At 38.7% G+C, this 11,945-nt stretch overlaps 1 protein-coding gene across 2 annotated transcripts; it reads left to right on the top strand.

Annotated features, from left to right (window-relative positions):
- Positions 1-687: 687 nt before the first annotated feature.
- plek (pleckstrin) lies at positions 688-10,817 on the top strand. 2 transcript variants are annotated; one of them, XM_010870137.4, is made up of 9 exons: positions 688-833; positions 5,888-6,043; positions 6,194-6,375; positions 6,464-6,555; positions 6,718-6,902; positions 7,006-7,110; positions 7,597-7,680; positions 7,828-7,900; positions 8,057-10,817. In XM_010870137.4, exons 1-9 carry the CDS (start codon positions 792-794, stop codon positions 8,194-8,196), a joined length of 1,059 nt encoding a protein of 352 aa, XP_010868439.1. In that variant the 5' UTR covers positions 688-791; the 3' UTR covers positions 8,197-10,817. The 2 variants fall into 2 exon arrangements, with proteins under 2 accessions (XP_010868439.1, XP_010868440.1); XM_010870138.4 differs by having other exon boundaries at positions 8,062-8,153.
- Positions 10,818-11,945: the final 1,128 nt, after the last annotated feature.

Here is an 11,945-nt window from a genome sequence, read left to right on the forward strand (position 1 = left end):
TTAATAGGCAGGTGTGCTTTTGTGGCATTAGTGATTGCACAACAGAGCTTTTAATGTCTAGTCTTAATTCTAGGCATTGCATTTGTGTCACCATTTGCTGGTGTCTGACAACATAAGTTACCCAAGGCTCCGACCATTCTTCAAGAGCTAAATGTGAGCCAAGAGTACCAGAGTGATGTCACACAAGAGCTACACCACGCACAATGAGAGCTACACCCCTGTCAATGAGAGCTACACCCCCTGTGAATGTGAGATACACCCGTCAATGAGAGGTACACCCCTGTCAACAAAGAGGAGCAAAGCGACGTCACTCAAGAGGTAAATCCCTGCATGTAAGAGCAGCAAAGCCATGGCACCTGAGTGCTGTGCCCCAGTCAACTGTGAATGTATACTGTGTTCAACTTTCCTATAAATAAAGTGTGCTAAACAATATATTGTCTTTGTGTGTATCCTGGGAATCAATCAGAACTCTGGTGTTGGTGACACGATGACTTGAAATTAATCGTAAAATTAATCCTCCCTTGAAAAAAGTAAAACAGTGCCCAAAGTCTGGGAACTATAATGATTTGGTGATGCATCTGCAAGAGAATGAGCAATTTTGACCATACATTTTTACTACCCCAGAGTAGAAAAAGGAAGCAATGCAAGCCACCCCCATTGTGACAACTCAACTTCCTCATACTTAGCAGAATAACAAAGTACTGGAGGTTGGGTGTGAGGTTTTTCCTAAACCCAAAGAATATAAAGAGACTGCATCAGTAACTTAGAGTGAAGACCAGCAAGCAGAGTTCATGGAGCCAAAACTAATCAAAGAGGGATACCTGGTAAAAAAGGTAGGGGGTGAAAGATGAAAATATATTACTGTCAAACAAACATAAGGCTAGTTAGTGTAGTCCTTTGTGTTTACTTTGACAGATGCTTTATACTTTTAATGTGCTGTGGATCGCTCAGTTATTAAAGAACAAATGGACTAACATTTGACAAGGTTTGCGACAATATCTATTGATGTCAAGTGTTATCATCAAATCAACTGGTGCTATGCCCTGCTTCATCCGTCAGTCATGAGCTAAATTAAACTAAACGTTAGTAAAGTACTTCCACTATTTTCTGTTCGGGTGAGGCTTGTTCACTCAACTCAGCGTAGACAAAGAGAGCAGATGGCAAAACAATTTCCTCAACAAACCACATTGTGTACTTTATCTATCAAGTCATTACCATAAAACAGATAATGAGCTGATTTTGAGACATATGCCAGATGAAGATAGCCTATTTTAAATTTCATAATCTAATTTGCGTAATCTTATCACCATCTAGTGAGTGGAGGATAATTCTGTAATTTCACTCACCAAATTTTTGGCATTTCAATCTTCATCTGTTCATTTCATGTGGTTTTATGTCTGTAAAATATAGTTGGATTACATTTGTAGGTTTAACTATGGGTATCCCCGTCTAATGACATTTATTTCAATGGCATATCTAACTTCCTGTTCTGCATATTTTTTCATTTGCTTTCTTTAGATTTTCTTCTAAAAGCAACTTCCTTTTTTATGAGGTTTGACCTACTCACTCACTTTTCTTAAGACTGTTTGCTGATTTGCTTATAGTAGCCTATGTGAGGAAATACAGTATGTATGTTATAAACAGTGGCAGACAAATATATTTGATAAGAGGCAATAAATTGTTACTGACATAATATTTTATCGTTTTGACCATTTTGCAATAAAGGATATTTATTGCTCATAGTACATTGTTTTCTGTACCTTCCCCAAAACTTCAGCATATTTCTTTAGCTGCTGGCACTCAATCTTTTAAACATAGTTAAAATTTCTCTTTAGAACTTTTATTTCTATGACTGATCAAAACTGTATTCCATGGCTCTCTTGTCCCTCTTCAGCAGACATGTGCAGAGCAATATGTGTTGCACATTGCAATAAAATCGCAATTATAAATTGCAATTCATAAAACATTGGGTAACACTTCAATAGTCAATTAATATATACATCACAGGCTCTCTACAGACAATTAATAACATGTCAATTATCTAATAACATCAATTAATTAACCTTAACCTAAAATCTCTTACGATCGCTACTCATAATCCTTTCCCTAAACCTAACCATAACAATCATTTAATTTATTTTTTGATAGTTTGTCAATGGTATGAATACCTATAAAGCATTTACAGATGGATACATATAAAGTGTGTGTGTGTGTATATTGTCTCTTAATTTTAACCCTTCTGTTCCTCACTGAGTGAGGAATTAAGAGACCACTTAAAAGGCTAATTGATAATTAGAAACCCCTTTTGCAATTATGCTAGCATTGCTGAAAACTGGTGTGCTGATTAAAGAAGAAATGAAACTGGCCTTCTTTAGACTAGTTCAGTATCTTCAGCATCGATTTCAGGCTCACAATGGTCAAAAAACCTTCTACCGAAACTCACCAGTCTATTCTTGGTCTGAGAAATGTAAGGCTATTCCAAGCAAGAAATGGAATAAAGAAATGCTGGTTATAGAAATGTAACCAGAATAGAAAGAGGAGTATGCGACACAGGTGCACCACTGAGCAAGGTAGGTAGGCCTGTAATTTTGGTTACCAATTATAATGACCCCTCATAATGAAGCATTCATGAATGATTTGTAAATATTCATGAATGATCTGCGCATCATGATCCTGTTTAGATATGGCTTCTTTTTTTACCTATAGAGTTTTAGCTGGCAACGGTGAATGACATGGTGGATTGTGTTCACCGACAATGTTTTCTGGAAGTATTCCTGAGCCCATGTTGTGATTTCCATTACAGTATCATTCCTGTATGTGATGCAGTGCCGTCTGAGGGCCAGAAGATCACAGGCATCCAGTATGGTTTTCAGGCCTTGACCCTTACGCACAGAGATTGTTCCAGATTCTCTGAATCTTTGGATGATATTATGCACTGTAGATGATGATAACTTCAAACTCATTGCAATTTTTCTCTGAGAAACTCTTTTCTGATATTGCGCCACTATTTTTCGCCGCAGCATTGGGGGAATTGGTGATCCTCTGCCCATCTTGACTTCTGAGAGACACTGCCACTCTGAGAGGCTCTTTTAATACCCAATCATGTTGCTAATTGACATAATAAGTTGCAAATTGGTCCGCCAGCTGTTCCTTATTTGTACATTTTACTTTTCCGGCCTCTTATTGCTACCTGTCCCAACTTTTTTGGAATGTGTAGCTCTCATGAAATCCAAAATGAGCCACTATTTGGCATGACATTACAAAATTTCTCACTTTCAACATTCGATATGTTATCTATATTCTATTGTGAATTAAATATAAGTTTATGAGATTTGTAAAATATTCTAAACTCACAATTTGTACAGTGTCCCAACTTTTTGGGAATCGGGTTTGTAGTATTTTGAGCATTTATCAATCATTATTGTTACATTTACTAATGTTAGTAAGCAATTCATAAACATTCTTTCATCAATATAATCTATTTTTGACTAACTCAATTTCACACCACAGCCATGTTGGAACGCTAAACGACCCAAGGCCGAGGTAGTTTGACTGCCTTACTGTAAGCAGCACAGTGTGATTGTCTCAGTTTAAAAATAGAAAGTGTCACACAGACACTTCTATCGTTAAGTTGTGTCATGTAGCCTCTGAGTAATCTACCATTCAATAGTTATATGTAACCTTACTACCGTTCAAAAGTTTGGGGCCACTTACAAATGTCCTAGTTGTTCTGCAGAATGAATTGTGTTGTGTCTTTCCTTTGTCCAAATTTTTGACACATTTTGAGATCTATTTGACACATTTAACCTGCGAATTAAGTGAGTAGAGGGCTGTTCAGTTCAGACAGTCAAATCTTGCGATGTGGACGAACACTATTTTTCTGTTTTCAGGAATGTTTATTCATGGTAAATAAACACATTTTGACTTCAACCTGTTGTATGATGGTATATGGAAAGTGCTTGAAAGTGTTTGTTTTGCTGATGATTACGGTCAAATCTGAGAGCACCAACTGGCTGGTTCATCCTGGGCGAGATGCCATACTAATTGACAAGGTACTATTGCGAAGTACCTGTTGCCAAAAATATAAGGTGTAAAGCACTTTAGAGAGCACCAGAATGTATAATGCATGTATTACTTTTGTTTCCTTTCTATCTGCTGAGTCAATCTGTTGTTTCAGCAAAAATCTGTCCCTGAAAATATGCACTCTGCGAAATGTAAGATGTGGAAAAGCTTCCATCAGAGCAACATCAGCGATCTTTTATTTGATTTCCCATGATATACTTCCACAAACGTTTTACACTTGACAATAACTTAGTCATAGCTATTTTGCCAAAACATATTACCAGCATTGTGAAGTTATATGATAGGTTATGAAAGGTTATAATTGTTTTTTGATAACAATACTCTCAAAATATAGACATCGAAAACATAAATATCCCCCATTAACTAGGCTATGTTTGACAAGCTGTTCACCTATTCCACCACCTGGCACTGTGCAAATGAATGGTCATGCAGTGAATACTTTTCCAAACTTTCCTAGAAAAATGTAAGAAAGGACAAAGATGCCCTAACATGTGCATAGGAGCCTCTGCTGCCTAACAGGCTAATGTTTGAGAAAGGTTAAAGGAACCCCGTCCATTTCTTTTCAATCAGCCAATAAAATTCAAACATCAAATATTATATTACCTGTAGCAGGAAGGTTATTACAACATATATCCTTCCTTACTAATTAGTTATCAGAAGGCAGCAGGTATGCCGCAGTCAGCACAATGGTTATGGCTTCGGACTTCTAACTGTGCCACGTGCACTTATGAATCCCCATACCATCACAGATGCTTGGTTTTGAACTGAGCGCTGGTAACAAGTCAATGGTCCCTCTTGTACTTGGCCCGGGGGATGCGGCATCCATGATTCCCAAAAATTATTTCCAGACCACAGGACTGTTTTGCACTTCACCTCAATCCATTTTAAATGAGCAAGGGCCAAGAGAAGGCGGTAGCGGTTCCAGATCTGGTTTATATATGGTTTCATCTTTGCATGGTAGATTTCTAACATGCGTTTGTAGATGCAGCATTGTACTCTGTTCACAGACAGTGGTTTTCAGAAGTGCTCCTGAGCCCATGCAGTGATGTCCACTACAGAATCTTGTCTGTTTTCAATGTGGTGATGCCTGAGGGCCCAAAGATCACGGCCATCCAATATTGAATTTCGGTCTTGTCCCTTGCATACAGAGATTTCGCTGGATACTCTGATATCTTTTAATGATATTATGTACCGTAGATGATGAGATTCCTAAACTATTTGCAATTTTATATTGAGACATTTTATTCTAAAATTGTTGCACTATTTGCCCGTGCAGTCTTTCAAAGTGGGGAACCCCTCCTAATCTTTACTTCTGAATGACTCATCCTTTCTGGAATGATCTTTTAATAACCAATCATGTTGCAGACCTGTTGCCAAATGACCTAATTAGTTGTGTGATATTCCATCAGGTTTAGTTTTTTAGCATTACACAACTTTTCCAGTCTTTTGTTCTGTCTGTCCCATGTTGTGGGAATCAAATTCAAAGTGGGCATTATATATTTCAAGAAACAATAACATTTCTCAATTTCAATCAATATATTTTCTATTGAATAAAGGGTTTAACTTATTTGCAAATAATTGCATTCTGTTTATATTTACATTTTACACAGCGTCCTAACTTTTTTGAAAACGGGGTTGTACTATAACATGTTTCAAATTGCATTGTATTTGCATTTTGGTAACAGTGTTACCCAGTTGTGGTTAACCTGTTGTAAAACCAAAAATGTCTTTGTTCAATTCCTATTTAAGCACTATGTGACCACATTCAATCAACATGTACAATGTTTCCATCTTTATTGTCCAGGGCACAGTTTTGAACTCTTGGAAGGCTGTGTGGGTCGTGTTGTCTGAAGATGGGGTGGAGTTTTTCAAGAAGAAGACAGACAGCACTCCCAAAGGAATGATCCCATTGAAGGGAGCTGTTCTGACCTGTCCCTGTCAGGACTTTAGCAAGAGGACGGTACTGACACATCACCTTTTGCTATTGAAGTTCAAGTCACTGTAATTACTGTAGTTCCAGCCAACACCAGACCTCACAGGTTCATCGACTAAACAGCAACCTCCCTGATTGAACATGGTCATGCAATTTAAAATTGCCATTCTTTTGCAGTTTGTTTTTAAGATCAACACGGCCAAGAACCAGGAGCATTTCTTCCAGGCCACCCACCTGGAGGAGAGAGAGTCCTGGGTGAAGGATATCAAGAGGGCCATCAGCTGTCTACAGGGAGGCAAAAGGTTTGCCAGAAAGTCCACACGCAGGTCCATTCGCCTCCCTGATACTGTCAACCTCAGGTGGGACTTATAACTTCACATACACAGCCACTATTATCCACAAATGCACTTACAGGATTAATGTAGAGCTTGGCCTGCCTTTTCACAGTGAGATTTATGTTCAAATGAGAGACCAGGAGGATGGGATAAAAGAGTTGAAGCTGGAGAAGGAGAAAAGGGTCTACAATCACTGTTTCACTGGTAAAGTAGAGCTATAATATATGTGGTGTTTGGTAAAAGTGGATGTAATTAAAATTGTATTTATCCAGGTCACACCCAAGACCTGGGTGTTACTGAGTTACAGAGTCTGAATGAGATGGATTAAACTGCTTTTGATTCTGTTTTTTGTTGCTGTGTGTTCAGGTGGCTGTGTGGTTGACTGGCTAATCAATAAGGACAAGGCCAGAAACCGGCCTGAGGCTCTGATGTTGGCTACAGGGCTCCTGAATGAAGGTTTCCTACAGCCTGCAGGGGACTTATCCAAAGATGGTGCAGAGGGAGGAGCAGAGTCCGCAGTCCTCGATGAACCAGATGCATTCTACTACTTTGTGAGCGGATGGGTTGATTGTTGTTGTTCTGGGCAGATAGCTGATAGTCATGTCTTTTTAAAGGAGTAAAGAAGTTGAGGAAACCTTTTGTGACATTTTGCAGGCCGACAGTGGCTTCTTCTGTGAAGGCTACTCCAGTGATGAAGATGGGATTTTAAAGGAGGAGTTCAGGGGTAATATCATAAAACAAGGCTGCTTACTCAAACAGGTAACTGGCAAGATGTGTAAACACGTATATAAAATGAAGGCCATGGGTCCTCAAACTGGTGTCTGTTATGAGGAGATAAGATATACAAATTAAATATGATTACTCGACAGTGTAATTTCTTCACCCGGGCAACACTGGCCTGGATGGTTCACAGGCGTATTGGTATCCATGGCATGCACCAATTACCTGTCCGAATACTTTTTGTTCCCCCAACATAAAACTAAAACTAAAATCATAATTTGCATGAACACACTTTTAAAACAAGAACTTGCGAATGTTTCCCTCTGCCCCATGGCAATATCGGTCAGTGAGTAGCACTTTCATTTTCAGAATTAAAACCAAAGACATTTCTTTTTATACAACTAGCCATAAGCTATTAATAGAATGTTTGCGAAGAAGGAAGTGAATGATCCCCGCGTCAGTAGGTCTGAGCAGGTTGCAGTTTGACACATGAAGTGCTCATGCTGTTGTGTTTCTTTACCCCAGGGTCATCGGAGGAAAAACTGGAAAGTGCGGAAGTTCATCCTCCGGGATGATCCTGCTTATATTCACTATTATGATCCGACCAAGGTACAGGACTACCTTTCCCATAAGTATCTATTAAAAAAAGCCCAATGTGACAATGTCTTTTCATCAATGTTTGTTTCATTGATCTGCACTTTTCTGTTGATCTTTTCCGTCCCCTTTCCCTCCCTTCTCCAACCTTTGTCTCTGTAGGGGGATGAGCACCTGCTTGGGTCTATCCACCTACGAGGGTCTGTCATCACAGCAGTGGAGTTTGTTCCTGATGGTGAGTTTATTACTCTGGGACACACAAAGAGCTGGCCAAGTCCCAGACTGACGCAGTGTGATTAGGACTAAGAGGTGCAATTGGTGTTTACTGTCAGAATTCCCTTTTTAACTCATTCTTCAAAACACATTTCTTTTCTATATTTTCTTGGCCAAGCCAAGAGGTATGATGTTGACGGAAATCTCTTTGAGATCATCACTTCAGACGAGAAGCATTATTTCCTTCAAGCAGCTACAGTTGAAGAGAGAAAAGAGTGGATCAAAGCCATCCAGATGGTGTCAAAAACTGGAAAATAATCCCAACTGGAGGCACACTTCTCATGGAGGGATACAGATTATGGATGGACACATACAAACCTTTGTGGCAGAGCTGGAAGTATTCAAATATTAAATACAGCCAAACATAAATTAATGATCCAAACTATGGTTGTATTCAATTTTAATTGTAGCTTTCTTAAATTATTTTTGTAGAATGATGATTTTCTGTACCAATCCAATACTCCCTCAGTTGACTTTCAACTTTTACTATGATGTGGTTAAACTCTAACCTTTAAGATTAATTTATGAGAGACAGACAGGCTATAAAAAACTTTGCAATGTTCTTTGTGTAGAAGGCTGTGAAGTTGTAATGATGTCTGGTGTGGCCTTCTGCTTTCTCATCCAGCTGCCTGTCAAAGATAGGACAGTTGTAAGAAACCAATCATTCCAGCCAGTTCCTATGACTGAACAACCACTCTGCCTCTAAGGACCCCTGTCACTCTGTGGTTTTCATGGATGTTCATATCCCATATCATTTGACATACACATGGTTGGTAATGAACACCAGTGTCTGTCAAAAACTCATGAGGTTTTCTATTAACTCTGTTCTACAGCAGAAGTATTCAACTGTTCCTTACAAGGTCTGGACTACTGAGAGTTCTGTTTTACCTGCAAATTAATTGCACCTATCTTGTTGTATAACTGGTTTTGGAGGCCAGAGTTGGATTGAACTGTCTCCACTCCTCAGCTATTGACACAGTTTTCAGTATATCAGGAATTCTTTAATATCAGTGCTGTTGTAGTCTGGCAAGGGACCGTTAAAACATTTTAATGGATTTGGTTGGATTAATTGGAATTGAAATGACATTTAGGGTAATTTTATATATTATCTTACATATTAAGATAGGTCTATCTAGGCCTGAAAATGTGCTTCTACCAAGCAAAGCTATTTAAAACCCAACAGTATTTCATAACAGGAATAAGGTATATTAATGGTAAACATTATTTGTTGCACACACATACAAAACAAAAATCTCCAGAAATGTTGTCAACTCTGTCTACTCCCATTAGAATTTTTGATCAGAAAAGAGCTGTCTGTATCTTAGGAAGAGATTTTGCAAGAGAGTACTAACATTAGTAAGACATAAAGATTGGTACAAGACATGAACAAATGGATGCCTCTCCAGGCCATATGGACAGTGGTAGAATACATACCAGTCCACAGGGAGAATGGCAAGGCAGAGCAAACCAACAGAAGCCCAGGAAAAAGGCACAATGAAATTGAGCCCTTTTAAAACCGTCTGGGAGATGTTTGAATTGAATCCCGTGTGGTCCAGTCAAGTTACCTTCCAACTAGATATCCAACCTGATGGATGTGACCTCCTCTGCATTACGTATTACAAATACAAACTGCCCAAGCAATTATGGCAGTGATAAGTGATGCGATGTTATACCTCATGGTATATGGTCACATTGCTGCAAAAGTGGGAGACAACGCAGACTGTTGAGTGAGATATCCTGCCATAACTGTGAGGAAAAAAAACAGGGAGACAAATCCATTCTAAGCCATTTAGTTTTTCAATATGTCAGGTAACTTTCAGAAATGCTCTCCATTATGATTAAATAAGTGCTGTGTCTACAATTAGTATTATTGTGAAATCATCAATGAATATAGTCAAATCATTTTCAAAAGTTGAATTATGGAAAATATTTTCTCAATGAATTTGCCAACATTATTTTACAGGCACATGTAGGATTTGCCTGTCATATGTACTACATGGAAGATGCATTGCCTGATTTCAATAAAAATGCAACATTCAGGACCTCCATTAAACCAACATGTCAAACCTGTCTCCTAAATACCATTGCTTTCCTCTCTACCTACTCTCCCACTCAAACTTAATCAGTCTTGCCTTGCAATGCCTGCTTGGCTGCGCCTTTTATGATTCAACACAAGAGGGCACTACATCTCAAAACAAGTTTTCACCAGTTAATCATCTCACATCACACATTGATAAACAAGATTACATCCAACAATTTCACACAGATTAATTACATGATACATAAAAATGTATGACCAGAAAGAAGGAAACAGGATGTGTTGGGACAAACTGTTCCAAATATAGCATGCACCTGACAAATAGCAGAACTGAAATGTTACAAATTGCTAGTACACTAAGCTTTCTTGCTCAATCTTCTTTGTACCATTTCTTTTCAATGTTTCTACCTTTGAATCATCAAATTACAAGTTGTCTAGATCAGAGTAAAACTAACAATTATTGACCTACAAGTAATTGGAGTTGCCAAACAACCCCAGGCAATACCTGTGAGACGGTGAACAATGCACAGCACTTGGCATTGACCAACAGCTTGGGTTAACTTCTCATCAAGGCTTAAATTCATTATCATTTTGATTGTCCAGGTTGCTTAGGCAATAGGTTTTGGAGTGTTGCTTATTAACTAAATGGGGTAAGTGTGGTCATGTTCGGATGGATGAATGTGATTATTTCATAACACATGCTTTCTTAATGCACTGCAAGAACATTTTGTAGAAATCTTGAATAACTTCAAATGTTTTGTACAGCTGTTTGAAGCTAGTTGTCCGGAACTGAAATGTGAATATGCGCCAAATGTAATAAAATGTACTGTAGTTCACTGGATTGGGGAGTGTTGGTTTGAATGTGAACTGTCATTGCTGCAATTTACCAAGCTCACATGTGGAGAAATATTTGGCATATGTTTTCCTTAACAATATAATGCATGTTTCTGACTCTTATCGATGCCACATACTCATTTAATACTAAAGCATTTTGCTGCCCTTCTCTAAAGTGCCTACATTACCAGTCTAAAGGACCAGGGGGAGACAAAATATGTGTCCCTGCAGGGATTATGGGCAATAACAGCAAGTCCTTCGGACACTACAATGTTAATGCAAACCACATTTAAAGAGTGGAGTGTGGGGGGGGGGGGGGGCTTAATACACAAGTGACCTTGTAAAACATCATCCCTCAGGTGCACAAATGAATTTAGTGTTGGGACAGATGTTGCCCCACTCCATCTCACTCTGCACTCAAGGCAGACAAGGAGCCCATTCCCTTTAATAACGGCTGGGTGCCAATAAAAAATAAAAAAAACACATCCTGATGAAATTGAAAAACCAAATGCCACAAAGGAATGGATTTACTCAACTGAAAAATCTGAATGTTGCACAGGCACAGGTCAGCTTTACGAGGGCGTGGGATAATGAAATGATCTGTTCAGAGAGGCCACAGGGAGGGAGATAACCAGGTTTCGGCTGATTCATGACATTACTCAGTGTTGTTCCCAATCAGTAGAAACTTCAGTCCATGTGTCCCAGGGTCCGGCACACAAAAAAGACCGAAAACATTGCAAGGACTACTTTTACCACACAGGTTGATACAGACCCAACAACCAGGAAACATGACTAAGGTGGCTTTTGAAATTAGCTAGGGGGCAACAGTTTCTTTTTTAACGTGATATAGGCTACAAGATTAAGTGTAGTATATGGATACATTTCACTCATTCAAAAAAGCCAATGTGAATGCAGACATATATATAGCTTTGTTGCCATACAATGCAAGTCAAATGCCTGTCAAGTCAATATAAGGAGGCATGCTAATCATAATGACGTTTCCAAAATGTAGGTTACAGTTCAATTCACCATCACAAAAAGCATTAGGATAAACAGTTGAACAAACAGCTAAAGACAAGGCTACTACACTGACATGCAGCAAAGTACAGATTCAACAATGGAAAGGCCAGTTCAG

This window comes from Esox lucius, chromosome 6 (genome assembly GCF_011004845.1).
Source record: "Esox lucius isolate fEsoLuc1 chromosome 6, fEsoLuc1.pri, whole genome shotgun sequence".
NCBI classification, from domain to species: Eukaryota; Metazoa; Chordata; class Actinopteri; order Esociformes; family Esocidae; genus Esox; species Esox lucius.

Excerpts from the sequence above, each read along its gene's own strand:
- plek (XM_010870137.4), top strand. The coding sequence starts at position 792 with ATGGAGCCAAAACTAATCAAAGAGGGATACCTGGTAAAAAAG. Across the intron at positions 6,376-6,463 it reads CCTGATACTGTCAACCTCAG|TGAGATTTATGTTCAAATGA; the intron begins GTGGGACTTATA and ends GCCTTTTCACAG. Across the intron at positions 7,901-8,056 it reads AGTGGAGTTTGTTCCTGATG|CCAAGAGGTATGATGTTGAC; the intron begins GTGAGTTTATTA and ends TTCTTGGCCAAG.